At 35.5% G+C, this 15,323-nt stretch overlaps 1 protein-coding gene across 10 annotated transcripts in view; it reads right to left on the minus strand.

Moving 5' to 3' along the window:
* The window catches only part of FAM172A (family with sequence similarity 172 member A), a 234,008-nt gene that overhangs the window by 207,684 nt on the left and 11,001 nt on the right, over window positions 1-15,323 (minus strand). For 6 of the 10 annotated variants that reach the window (XM_040540846.1, XM_040540847.1, XM_040540843.1 and 3 more), the window contains exons 2-3: window positions 5,292-5,415; window positions 1,899-2,000 (exon numbers count right to left, since the gene is read on the minus strand). In XM_040540846.1, the coding sequence (XP_040396780.1) occupies window positions 1,899-2,000; window positions 5,292-5,397 (208 nt within the window). In that variant the 5' untranslated portion in view covers window positions 5,398-5,415. Of the gene's footprint in view, window positions 1-1,898; window positions 2,001-5,291; window positions 5,419-15,323 lie in introns of those variants that run through there. The other 4 variants (XM_040540844.1, XM_040540853.1, XM_040540851.1 and 1 more) reach the window with 2 other exon arrangements.

The raw sequence follows: 15,323 nt of genomic DNA on the forward strand, positions 1-15,323 counted from the left end.
AAATGTCAACTAAACAGGAAGCAAACTGCAGAAAAAAAAAAAGTTATCTGGCCAGTAATATTTCAGCTTATTAGAAAAAACACAAGTTATTATCTCAGAGAATCATAAAATTGCAGTAAATCAGACAAATCATTTTCAGCTAGAAAGCTGAAAGGCCTTCATGATGAAAGTAAGATTTAAAAACAAAATGTTTCCTTTTGAATTGTAAAAAATTGCTAAATCAGTTCACACTTTTTCAGAACCTCTAAATTTTGATTGTTGATATTTTAAATGAGACATTTAACAGCTGATATCTCTACTCCTTCTGTGTATAAATCCGCTTATTTGGTATTTTTTTTTCCAGACCAATCTCACCTGATGTCCAGTGCATTTTCCATGCTCCCTGACTTCACACCCTTTTCTCAGGTACAAATATCCTTTTTGTATTTTCATTAACTCTTCACTCAGCTGCTCATTTTCAGCTGTTTACTTTTCAAGTATACTGTTCAGCGTACATTAAGGTCATTAAGGTGTAGTCTTCTTAATAAGTTGGATCAAAAACCTGTTTTTTTTTTTTCTTTCCGGTGCTGTTATGTCTTCTCATAATTCTTTGAATCTCATAAAAATCCTCCTTATTTTTCCATCATAAAAAGAAGTGTGATTATGACTTAAGAGTACAGGAGCAAACATGTGAATTAGATGTACAAAGCAAAATAAAGACCTCTGGCAGCATACTGACCAGCAATGTATGTAATAGGTTTGCTACATTCTCTGGAAACCACTCAGCCTGTGAAGTTAGTGATGGAATATTCAGTAACATCATTCTAACACATCATTCCCCAAAATTTCAGCTCTTTTCACCAACCACATATGAACCATTAACTCTGAAGTCAGTAAGGAAGACAGTAGACACTGTGCAGATCTAAAAATAAGGAGCTGAAAAGTGACAGAGCTGAACCCCTCCCATCAAAGAAAGAGCATCACTTTCATGACACTTTTAGTCTCTAAGTACCTTCCTGTGAAAGCCATCAGGGTATTAAAAAGCTAAGTGTTGCATAAATGACTATCATTTAAAGGAAAGCTCTTTTTTTTTTTTTTTCTTTAAAAGTGGAAGATGTAAGAAAGGCAGATTTAGAAACTAAAGTTCCTCTGTTCACAGAACAGGCACTGCAAAGAAGTAGAATTGTAAACGTCCTCATTTGTCCTACAGGTTTCAAACAATCTTGAAAGAGCCCTTTCCTGGAGGCTGGTATTACTTTAGCTCAGAGACTTATTTCTCAGCTGGATTTTTGAATGTATGCACTGGAAATTATAAATACTGCTATTCATTAAACATACAGATTCAGCTAGCTGGCCTGACTTGTAGTCATTACACATTTAGCTGTAATGCAGAACCTTGACCTACACCTGAAGAGCCAGTCTATCACACTGCTCATCCTTTCATCAAAATAAATACTACAGAGGTGTCTTCCAACTGGTATTAATGAAAGAGCTGGCAAAAATTATTAAATAAATAAATTACTATGCCTTTTGTATCTATAAAAATCCATCAGTAAATAAAATGTTTCTTGAATGAGTGACCACTCTTTAATTTTACTTTTTAATGCCAATGCTACAGAAATTACTTTCAGAATTTTTCTATCAGCACTTCCACAACAGAAAACTGGAAGCCATGAAATGCACACAGTACAACCCCAAAGCTACAGTGTTGTATTAAACAAGGGATTTTTTTGACAGTTTTATGAAATCAAAAAATTATTACTTAGCTAGATTTACAAGGCTGTTACACTAAGGCTTAAATATTTATTCTTAAAAGAAAAGTATGAAATTCTAATATGGATTTAGAAGGTATAATTAAACTTCTGATAACCCTTCAACATAGTTCTATGTATATCATTTACAAAGCATATACAACTTACTTTCATTAAATATGTACTCAAATCCTTCCAGAGTATCAGGAAATTCAAGTGGTGGCTCATCTTTTTTCATCAGTTCATCCAAGTCTATTCTAGACAATAAATCTAAAAAGGGAAAAAAAAATTACATAATGCATGCTATGTCTTTTTTATTTCACCATAATCACTGACAAAATGTGTTTGTTCAGATTTTTAGATCTTAAAGGCAGAAGGACAACCTACATAATACTAAACATAGGACTTCATTACTGGAAATCTTGCTCTAGATTCAATAGCTGTGCCTTATCTTCAGCATATTTATTTATTTGCCTATTTATCTCTAACGTTGATCAAAAAATGTCCAGAAACAGACACTGTCAAAGACATAGTGATTTGTTTCAATGATTCATTACCACTAATGTCAGAAATTTGTCTCTGGTTTCTAGCACGCATCATGTTTTTAACATGAATTTATCTAGCTTCAATATCAAGTCATTGATACATTGATACATTCTTGTTTGCCTGCCTGAGGAGCACATATTATCAAATGCACGTTGTCTCACAGCCATTTACCACCTGTGATCACAACACTCCTTAACCCTCCCTTTGATGCCCGAACAGACTGAGCTATCTGAACTCTTCCCTTAACCACCATCCTTTAATAATTCTCAAGGCAGAGAAAACTACTATCCATTTCACAGCAAGCCATGATACTTTTCAGACTACCTGTTTTCTAAGATGGTATATCCTGGTACAGCCTGTATTCATTAATGAAAGCACACTAAAATAAGTAAGTGCAGTCTGCATATTTCAATCCTAAATTTAAGGAATTACATTTAACCAGAGGCAAGCATATAGGAACTTATTTTGCTTACTTCTAATTACTAAACTATTACTGAATACAAAAATAATACTGTACAATCATCTCTCTTCTCGTTGCTCATCACCCACACAACCTAATGCTATCCTTTTAACATACTTTCTGGTTATCACAATATGATGATTAACAACATATCACAAAATGATTGAGCAGGATATCACTGAGATATATTTCCTACTTCCTCACGAATGAATTTAAAGACCACACAAATACTCAGTTTAGAAGTTCTACATTGACATTGTACAATTGTACAATTGCATCTCAAATGAAATGCAACAGTTTGAAAAGTATTTTTTTTTTTACACTTGCCTAGTTTGACATTAACTACACTTTCATCCTTTAACTATTTAAAATAATTATTTAAATAGGCTTTGTATCATCAGTGGACTTGATGATCCTTCTGGGTCCCTTCCAGTTCAGGATATTCTATGATTTTTTCATTAGTCTTGTGGACAATGACAATGTTATCTAAGCCTTGTATTAGTACATTTATCCTCTGAAATTTCTACAGTGTTTAAAATGTACTGAAAATCAGCTTCAACACTGTTGTATTATAAAATAACAAATAGGCAACTGTCTTCAGGTGATCTGCCCATGGCTATCTCCAGCTTATCCTTCCCTAAGTGACCTACGGCGGTCTTGCACGGACACTGAAACTCCATATCTCTCCAACTGATGTTGTGATACCTGAGCGCCTCTGTGATTATCTAAATAGCTATTTGACAACTGGATGTTGACGAGGAGATTTCTAAATGTGGTTCTTTTTGACCATAGCTCTCTTTTTCGTCAAATCTGCTTAATAATCCATGACAAGCCATATACATAAACAATTCATGCTTGGTCTTGTGTATTGTCCTTTGAAAATTCTGGGCAAGTTGCTTTGGTTCTCAACCAAATAACAGAATGACAGAGAAGAAAAGAACTTTGTCAAAGAAGTTTTTGGCAGCAGGACACAAAAAGTATGCCATTTCTCCCTCTGTATTTTCATAATATAAAGGTAGTAAAAACAGTCATTAACACTTTATCTCTCCTCAGTGAAGAGACTGCCGTCACAACTCCTCTAGAATTTAACTGCACCAAAATTTTCATGTCTTCTTACTGTGACCTATTTGGAAATGTGTTTACACAGAAGTGTCAGTTACTATATAATAAAAATACCCATCTCGTGAGTAGCAAGGGCAATACTATATGGAGTACATGAAGCTTTATCTTCAGAATTTAAAGTCTCATGATTTATATCTTCAATCAGAGTCACTCAGTAAGACTGCAATCAGCCTGTGCTCCAACCACCTCAACAGCCACTTTCTTGCTGTGCAATTTTTCAAGTAAAAACTAGCTAAAGTGTTCTCAGAAAAATTTGAAGTTCTTTTGAGATCTGATCCACCATTCTTGCAAAAGATCTTTGACTCCCAAACTCAATTACAGATTGATTCAAGAGAGCTCAAATTTGATTCAAGAGAGACCAAATTTGAGTGATTTGCAGGGGTCTTTTGTGAGCTTAACAGGAGTTCACCAGATCACATGAAGAAAATCACAGTCTCCCACAAAGTTTTAATTATGTGGAATACTTCTTGGGTACTAGCCCTTGATAACAATCAAATTAATGCCAACTATACAATGGAAGGTTTACTTTTCCAAACGTGAAGTATGATTTCCTCAACATAAATTAATTTGACAGAATTAGTACAACAAGATTTAAAAAAAACAACACACCACCACATAGGTTTTCACCAAACCTTTCCGAAATACACAATTTTAACTGGAGGAGCACAATCTACCATCTCTGTATGATAAAAGATACATTTCTAATAATAAATTTGTAGAAATACAATTTTTACATTGGAGCTGCAAGGTTCTTTCTATTCTTTTTTCTCTTCTGAAAGACAATTTAGAGAGTAAGTGTCTGATGCAAGCACTTTCAATCCAGTGTTTGGTTAGCTTACTTGCAACTCTAATCAACTCCGGGTACTTCTAAATCTGAAAAACATTCTCTAAAAAATGTCATTTATGCATTTTTTTCCCTAAAGATATTTACTGCACTAAGTCACTTAGGCACAATTAGTTTTCTAAACATACAATTCAAAGAAAACTCTATGAAATCAATACGGAAATCAATGTCTTGAAAATGTTTTCACTGCTAACATTCTACAGCTAAAGAGATTTTTTAAAGCTATAATATCGATACAAAATTCTGAAACATAAATAGCATAAAAATTAAAGTATACCCCTCCGTAAATAAGAACACAAAAGCACCAGTCAACTTCTTCAAAGGATAATTATGAAAATTATAAAATTAATGGATTTCTTAGTCTGTTACTCTTTACCATAGATCATTATTTTTTGAACCATCTTATGAAACTATTGATAATGGACACCACCAGACAAAAAGCACTACATAGATAGACTTATAGTCTTATCCAGTTTTGCAGCTCCCAGAATCTAACCCATAGTTAGATAAAAGTGTTTTCCTTTCCTTAATATTAATAACCGTTTCTGAAGAGTCTATATATGTAAAAAGAAGGCAGAAGAATTCATACCCTTTAATGCAGTAGTCTTCTCTTTTTCATCCGGGCCTCCTTGCTGGAGCTGAGCCATCCTTACCCAAACTGTCAGCAGAATTAAAATAGTGAAGTAAATGTGCATTTGTCATCAAAGGACAATCTGAAAATCAACAAGTTAGCAATTAACAAATTTACTGACTTCTGCTTCAAGAGATCTGATTTGCTACCACATATACGTAAACAGACTGCATATAAAACAACAGAACTTGTTTTGAAAGCAAAACTTCCCTGAATATTATAAAATCGTACTCTATAATGTAGAATTAAAATTGACTTTCTCTTATTCAAAACTTATACTGGACAAAGTCTTATCATGCTATCTTGGATTAGGAAGTTTCACAACATAGTGTGACAAAAATTCCTCTATCATACTTGGTCAGAGATTCACAAGAATGAAACTTCTTAATCCTGAAGGAACATTTATCTAATCAATACTCCTTTTTTGCAACTCTGACATAGGATCAGTAAACTTTAAGCATTTTGGAGAAGCCACACACTTTTTAAAGTCCACAGTAGAAAATACAAGCAAAACCACAAATAAGCAACAGAACATTCACAATCTCTACGGATTTTTCTTTTTCAATGAAGTAAATCGAGTTGTTCACACTGTACTACACAGTCCTCAGTTTTAGTAAAACTACATGGAGTATGTATTTTTAAACCACTGTGATCTCTACAATACATTATCTGCATTGAAATTTATAGCGCAATTGTCCAGGCATAGAACAAACCTCAATATGTTCAAGGTGAGAATTTATATGCAAAATATATGTGTAAATTTTTTCCTATTGCACAGAAGGCAACCCAGACATTCAAGTCTGCAGTCTCTTTCATCTTTAATCTGACACCAAGGGAGCAAACTACCATACCACAATCACTGTTTCTTCCTTTTCAATTAAAAACTTCTATGCATTGAGGGTTTTTTCACTTTATCTTTTTAGTTCTTTGTTTCATCTATCAGTCATTATCAATTTGTTTTACACTTTATCATGGATGAGTCTGCATGAACTGCATCTCGGTAGCAACTTGCAACTTTCAAACAAAGAGCAGCAGGATTTATCTGCTGTACTACTGGTTCCCTAAGAGTAGCAACTGTAAGAAAGAACCTCAAAATTGTTTAAGTAATGGTAGTTCACTGTAAGTACAGCAAGAAAAACAAACAAACAAACAAACAAAACAGTATGACAAAGATGGGGGGATTATTGTCTATTTTCTTCAAAGAAAACCTATTACATGAAACATTTTCCTACAGATTAAGAAAAAAATAAAATGTAAGGGGCTGATAGTTATTAACTAAGGAGATATATATTTTTTATTTTTATTTATTTTTATCATTATTATTATTTGTGTTATTATTATTTGTTCAAGACAGTTAACTGTCTTCTACATTCTACGAGTTTGGGCTAGGGTTGACTTTGACACCTTCCTTTGCAGAAGGTGGTTCAGACTAAGGTGCTGCAAAACGACAGCACACTGTCAAAAGTCTCTCCACAAAACACAACTCTACCATGCAACCTTTACTTAGACCATGCACTTTTTAAAATAATGATGCAACTCAGCATGATTCAGTTAAGATGGACTTCTTTTTCACTAACACTTTAATCACATTAGCCCCAATAACAGAATTAATCAATATAAATAAGAAAAAAATCTTCTTACTGGCACAAAGCATACTCAATGTATATATCAAAACCACTCAAATGTTGATTCACACATGGATTTTATGAAAGATTTTTCTTGGATGCTTCCATATAGTTCACTGACAGAAGATCACCAACTAGAAAATCTTGCCCATCATCAGTTTGTATGTTTCCAGAGTAAAAACATGTACATTCTACCTAATCACCTTAGGAAACAAACAAACCCACTCAAGTTAAAATTATTAAAAGTGATAGAGAGTGACAATCATAGTGATTTCTGATAGGCCAGATGAAAATTATTCTTGTCAGACAAATTAGGTAATCCTCCCTACAAAAAAAATTGAAAATTCGTGATTGAGTATAGTTAAGTTAATGCAGCTACAAATGACATGTAGGTGCTTGAAGATTTCTTATTATCCAAGGTGAGAAATACAAAATTTATTTGAACAGATTTACCTTGATAAATTAATCCCCTTTTCCTAATCAGATAAATCAATGCAGTGACCAAGAATTTCTGGCATTTTTGCCCCTAGAATGTGTACCTGAGTTCCTTTAACTGACATAGACCTAGCCACTGAGGAAAGAATTGATAACTTAGAGGTTCACTAACAAAGCTAGAAGCATCAAATATAAATAAATAATTAAATCTGAATTTAGCTCTGAGACAGAATTTCCAGTTCTTTTTGACAATGTATAAAAAACTGTTACAGCAGCCACTGGAGGGAGGACTTGATATTAGAATGAGGATGAAACAAGCACACAGTATTTTAAGTATTGTTTGTGTGAACACAGCACTCTGCTAAAACCCTCACTGATATTTGCTAAATGAGAAACAGAAGAGATTAGATGAGAGGGTTGGAGTTCCTTTCTTTTACAAACAGATATTGAATGAACTGGAGTCTGATGGTCCAGAAACGGACACTGGGAATGTAAGTACACATAAATCTCCCTGAATACTTGCTTACAGGCGAAAGCAGGAATTGCAGTTTACTCTAGGAATCAGTTTTAAGCCCCAGTCATCTTGAACTCCATACATTCAGCACTTCACATAATTCACAAATGTCCTTCATCAGTTGCCCCATAATAAATACAGATCATTTTGAACGTTCTTCTATGCAATTACTTAAAGATTCTTCATAAAACATCTCTTCTTTGGTTGTTTGTTCCAGTAGCTATGCTAAGCACACATCCTAAAAAACAATTTACTATTTCACCCAAGGAATACTTAAACAAGTTTATTTCCAAGGGAACTTACATTAATTTGTATGTATCTTGGTTTCCCATGCAAACTTTAAATATTCTGTCACTAGACATACTATGTGTATTCTGTGTCGCTTCAACCTCAATGCCCAATAATTTGTCATCAGAAATACTGCGGCTTCACAAGGCTGCATTTTCACCAGACCCTTTTGAATACAGTTGGACTGGTGGATTCACAAGCAAATGGTCAAAAATTCAAAAACAAAGAAAACAGACATCTGCACACTTAAGATAGTTATGCATACATATTTTATGATTTTGTTTGTAAAGTGGTACTGGAAGTTTGGACCACAGAGCTGATCTGGACCTGGATAGTGCTTGACCGTGTTAGTCTTTAAATTAGACACCCTATTGTATATTCTGACTCTGAAACAAGTGCACACATACACAGATTTTTACAGGCTTTAATTATTCCTTGTTATGCAAATCCAAGTAGAAACGTGGCAAAAAAAACATTAGTATATGATTTTGCTATACATTAGCATTATACATTAACTGAAATTAAGTCAATGTTATCTGGTACAAAAATTCCGAACAAAGGCCATAAAAAGATGTAATGCTAACCCACCACAAGTGCAACATAGAAGAAAACATGTGGGTATTTTCAAGCAAACAACTCCATCGCTTTTATCTGGACATAATCCAAACATGAGTCATCAGAATACTGTGGTTACAATGCTTTATTAAAATACAGTTGAATTACAGTCTAGTTCTTTGTAAACTGACATACCAAGCACGCTAGGGACAAGCGTGCATGAGGCTTGTGCAATGTGTTTGATGACTCAGAGCTAGACTTTCTTCAGATACATGGCTGGGAGACAGTTTTGGCTATTAGACCATTTTCTGCATTGGCTCAGATAAAGCACAAGAAACATAACTTTTGTTGTTGTTGTTGTTTATTTGGTTGGTTGACTTTTTTGTTTTGGTTTGTTTTTGTCTAACTATATTTTATCTATTCCTATTTTTAGGACACTACAGATAACATCAGTAACAACTGCTTCAGGTAAGGTTATACTTCACTTTCCTTCATTATTAAAGACCTTATTTACTTACACTTAGGTTTGCCAACCTTCAGCTCTGAAAGACAATTATTTTCAGTCTGTTTTGAGTAAGTTCAGCTAAAATGTCTATATCTAGTACACAAAGAAGGTTCACAGGTAGGATCTTCCATGCAGTTCTGCTGTTAATGAGCAGCTCTAACATCTCCACATTGCAGAGATTATTAGAAACTTTGCCAGAGGATCAGCTTATCATGCAGCATGTGCCTCTTCCTGTTCCCCTTAGAGCTTGCCCAGATCTGCTTAAGTAAAAACTGCTTTTTGCACACATTTATTACAGACTTATTAAGACTTATCAGAATTTCCAGAAAATTTACCTATTTGCCTAGAGCATGCTCCATACAGCTGCAAAAAGACAGAGGGAAAACGCATGGGAGCTGTGTAACAAATGCTGGGAGAGCAGGATCTTTTACCCCTGGAGTACACAGAAATTGGCAAGGGTCCCAAAATCCCTGAATCTCAGTACATCTTTGCACTGTACCAAACGGTGGTGGAACTTGCTGATAAAGTACAAGACCACAGACAGCAAGAACAGTTGATTTATTTGCACAGCAGCTACCTTCTGATGTTATTTACCCCTTAAGCTCAAAGAGCAGAGGACTGTGAGCTGTTTTCATTAGTGCCCCCACCTCATCAGCAACTCGGTTGTTTACACAGGGCAGAGTCAACACGATTCCACATACTGAAATTTTAATTGTTGTAGCTTAACAGACTTGAAATGCTGGAAATGACCTTCATAAATAAATGCCTGTAGACATGATCAAATAATAAACGTGCTATAAGAATACAAAAGCAGACAGTACAACCTAAACACAGCCTCTGAGAGGTTTACCTGATGGCCTTACCAACCAAATGAGAAGATTCAAAATGACCATCCAGGAACTCTTCTGCAGCAGCAGCATATTTGAATGCTTAATGCAATATTCTCTCAAGAATGTGTATTATCAATACTTTAAGTGCATGGAGAACCCTACCTCCTGTGGTGAGGCAGATGGGTACTACCCAGTGAGTCAGGCAAGTAACTCTGGGGACAGAAAAAACAATCCTGCCGTGAAGGCAGGAGAATGTTGCAGAAGAGAACCCTGCTCAGAGGATGAATTTGCAGGTGTTCTTACGAGATTTACTCGATTCCTATAAAACAAAATGTTCTCAGATAACCTGGTTTGCACTTTTCCCATTTTCAGGGCATTCAACCTGAGCAATTTGCTTCAGTCCTCAGAACTCTGGACTGCTGGATTCCCATTTTAAGAACTCTGAAGAAAGTTCTGTAGGTTTTCCAAGCTCAGCACCCAAGATGAGTAGGGCATTAATTTCACTGTACCTTTCACCATCATCTTCCTCAAAAATGCCACTAAGAATCCTCCATACACAGCAGATGACAGGGAAAATTCAAGGAAACAAAGTTTATGAAAAACTAATATCTTTCAAGTAAAACCTGAAAAAAAAAGCCTACGTTGTATGTAATAATATTATATTCGGTAAAAGATTCATATTGTGTTGCTCCACTGTTGCACAGGAGTACTTATCAAGTGACGAGGACAAAAAGAAACATCGAAGAAACATTAATCTGGCAAACATTTGTGTGTGAAATGGTCTTTAATTACAGAATCTTATTTTCTCACAGTGTACATTGCAAGGATAAGTAATATTGGCACAATATTACTTCATAATTGCCCTGTGATAGTTTATTAAAAAAAACACGTTTGGATGAATTTTTAAGATGATTGCACTACACTGTTGGTTTTAACAGGATTCTGGCTTGAAAGATGTGGTGGAGAACACTGACTTTCAATAGCCTCATCTCTGTACATACTAAGTAGTTACAGGACAAAGTCAGAATTTTTAATCTTTTTTCTAATGTCAGCTTCTCTCAAGCAATCCCATGGGTCAGCTGGGAGAGGAAAAGGCCTCCAAACACAGAAAAACTCAAAGACTCTCTTAATAGAGACACCAAAGTAATTTGCAGGACAGCCACAGATGAAGAGAGAGAGAGATTGGAAAATTAACAGGAAATGATTTCTGTTTTGGCTACCATGAAAAGCTGCCTAGACATACGCATATGTGTCTAGTACTTTAAAATCGCTTTTTTTTTCCTCTCTCCCTTTGCTCTTAAGTAATATCTTGACTTTCAGAAGTGCTGCCTGCCATTAATTGAAGACTCCTGAAAAGATGACAGACTGAGAGGCTGAAAATGCAATGAATACAGAACTGACTGTAGTCCAGATCCTAGCACACAGCAAACTATTTTTAATCCTACTGAAGACTCCATGCTGAGGTGCACAAAAAGAGGCTAAGGAAAGGTGAGAGGTGCACCTTCCTTTCTGTGAAATACTTCTTTCCTCCAACTCCTACCAGAACATGTACATGAAAAGAATGAATATCACCACCCAGTCTGACTACTCTGCATATAACACAGGTGCTCTGATGACACAGAAATACCTAATAGAGATGGAAGCTATTCAGTATCAAATCACACACAACTGAAATGAGCATGGGGTGCTACTGAAGTCATCAGTTTACCATCAAAATCAAATATCAATACCCCAAATTCCCATAGTGTACATACCTTCTTTGCAGTAGTGTCTGCCTCAATGGATCTGCCCTACAGCTCTGCCCACAGCATCCCCCAATATGAGACACCTTTCTCTTCAATTTTATCATTTCTCTCAGCTTTATGATTACAGCATCTCAAATTTCTTTGGTCTGTCCCTCTACCTTAGAGGCAGCACATGTTATCTGGCCAACCAAACCGAGTAGTACTGCTTCATTTCAACTATCTGACAAGCAACTCGAATAGCCTTGTAAAACAAATGCAGCCCACAAATTTGGTTCTGCAAAGCTGCACCACATTAGAGTGTATAAAAACAATGTGAGTAACATAAATTCATTACTCTTTTAGCTCGTAATTTAAGACCACCAACTTCAACTCAAAATTCTGACTGTATCACTCTGAGTCTTGTTTTAACATCAATAAGTTTTCTTTCCCTTTTTATTCCAAAATAATAAAAAGGACCAAGATATATATATATATATATATATATATATATAAAGGCAAGTAAACATTTCTTTTGTATGAATTTCAGAAACATTCACAAAAAGGTTCCACTAATTGCTCAATTCAGTAATTAGAATCAGACAACTCTAGAGAGCTCTGCTACTGTCTTATCCCCAACCCTGCTTTATCTGCCCAAAGTAAAGACTGCTGCCACGGCATCGTAGAGCAGTCTAGGCTGGAAAAGATCTCCGGAGGTCATCTGGTCCAGCCTTCTGCTGCAAGCTGGGCCTACCCATTAGGTAACCCAGGGTGCTGCCATGACCAGCCTTCAGTATTTCCAGTCAGGGAGACTCCACCACTCCTCCTGGGAACTTATTTCAATGTTCAGTGTTTTTAGCACATTTTCTTTTCCTTATACCCAGATGAAATTTCCCATCTCGCTAAGCACCCTTATGAAAAAGTTTGCCTCTTCAGACTGCTGTCCAACAGGACCTCCAGCTCCTTTTTAGCAGAGCTACATCCCGGCCAGCCTGCACAGCTGTTTGCGGTTCATACCTTTGTCAGTGCACACCTTCATGGGTTTATCTCTTAACTGTTAGGCAATTCTTGACTTAACAGTAACCATCCCACGCAGGAGCTAAAGGAACTTCACCAACTTCTCCAAACCAACCTCGTAAAATTATTTATGTATTTTGTGGAAAAAACCACATCTCCAATCAGTCGAAGCCCTCCTTAGGAGGCCTACCTTAGCATTTGTGGCTGCAGAACGATATAGCAGAACTCAACCAAGTACTACCACACTCAAAGGTGTGCAGACAAAAGCAGCAGATGAGCAGGAAGAGCAACCACGGATACAGCTCATTTTGATGAAAATCATCAGTAGAAATTCACAGTTCTTGCTTGGAAGGCCCAGAGCTTCATGCCAGGATTGTGTCCTGGTTACCACAGGCCTTGCCTTCCTACAGCGATCAAACCCTGAGACCAACCACTTGTGTTTAACTACAGCATGCCTTCAGAAAGGCATTCAGTCTCAATTTTAATTTATTAAGTGCTAAAGATTCCACAGCTTCCAGTGGTAGTTTCAAAGGTTAGTCACATCTTTCAGGTTTTGTTTCCAGTCTCAATTACTCTGGCTTCAGTCACTAGTCACTATGTTAAGTCACTAGTCTGTTAAGGTTTCCCTCTCTAATTTTCCCCTTACTTGACTAGATGCAAGTTTAGGAGTCTTCTATGAAATTTTTATTCTAACTCAGTAATTTTTTTCCAGTTCCAGTGTTTCCATATATTTCTTAAATCCCAGTTGACAACTTTATGCAAGCCAAACTCCATAGGACAAACACTGCTAGAGTGGTGGCTTCTCGTTTCTCCTGATTTCTTTGTTTCACAATCTGACTTGCCTTTTTTTTTTTCTACAGCTGCAGACCTAACTTACCAAATAACTGGGATAATGCTAAATAAATTCTCTCCTATTTAACATTTAACCAATCTTGGGTTGGAAACGTTTGACTAGTGATGATTTAATGTTATTTCCCAAGAATACTTAGGAATATTTAGGAATTCACTACGCAGTATTTACTGAAGACCACAACTCCTGAAGACTGTTACTTTTTCAAGAAGGGATTCTTAATAGTACCTCATGAAGTAGCTATTTTATTTACACTACGCAGTCTTGAATTAGATTTATTTTAAAGTAGTCAGTTTACATAACATTAAATCTATAATACTGGAACAGTAACTGCAATCAAGCAAACTCATAATCTGAATCAACAAAGAGTTCATTCTGTCATTTAATTATTTATTAATACAATTTTCCATTAGTATTCCATTATTTCACATACATTGTGACAGCATGGTCTATTATTATCTGTATTAACCCACCCTCTTCTCTCAAGTACTGACATACCATCAGCACTTTTATCATCTTCTGGGATTTCTTTATCATACCAAGTATTATTTAAAATGAATAACAATGGACAAAGGACTTCCTTTAACACCTCCTTCATCATTCTTTGGGTCAACTTAATAAATAATCACTCTCACAAATTACAATAACTAACCAAGAAAACGAAGTGTCACAGGAAGTAGAGGACTCTTCAGTGCTTAACTGACTGTGATTAGATGCATTTTCAGAAGGAATACTGCTGTTAAATACAACTTATTGATTTGAATACTGTGGTAGATGAAAAATGTAACAGCTACAACAGAGCTTATTGATAAAGTACAGTAATTAAAGGACAAGGGTGATCAATCCACTGCACTATTCTACCTTTATGTCACTTTAAAATCAGAATGAGAATACCTAAACATAAAAAAAAATCATAAAAAAAAAACATGTACTAAAGCCTGTGTGTGTTAGTATACTTATTTTTATGTTCACCTTTACAGCAGCTGACCGCATTGCTTCCCAAGACTACATGGAAATTAATGCAAGAGACAGAAATACATTATATGGTGTGACACGGAAAAACACAAAACAGCACCAGCCTCATCCAGTGTAACAAGGTAACAAGAGACTTCTGAAAAAACACATTACAGGCAATACAAACACTTTCTCACAACTCATGAATTTCAAGAAAATCTGCTGGATATTAGAATAGTATTACCCTTAAGAGTATTTTTATGTAAACAAGATTTCATTTAAAAATGAAGGAAAAACTATACCGACCATTGAGGTCAGGTTAGCGGTGTAAGCACAGGGCAATACAAACTTGTAAGGAAAACTTACAGCACAACAAATAGGTTGCAAGAATGAAATAATAATGTAACCATCATACCTCCAATCTTTTATTTATTTTTAACCTATCCTTAAGTGAAAGCAGAAGAAACAATCCAGTTGCAGCCACGTGGACATATGAAATAATACAGAGGCAAAAATCTTTTGTTCTAAATTCCTTGTGTTGGAGAAGGGGGGTAAAAGAAAGAGAAACAAAATCTTAGAGAAAACTAAATTTTCAAACTTTACATGCCTTGTAACAAAATTTTACTCCAAATATGAAAAAGAATCCAAAAAGAAAAAAGAAAACTGAGGGGAAATCAGATGAAAAGTAATTTCACA

This window comes from Cygnus olor, chromosome Z (assembly GCF_009769625.2).
Source record: "Cygnus olor isolate bCygOlo1 chromosome Z, bCygOlo1.pri.v2, whole genome shotgun sequence".
Classification (NCBI taxonomy): Eukaryota; Metazoa; Chordata; class Aves; order Anseriformes; family Anatidae; genus Cygnus; species Cygnus olor.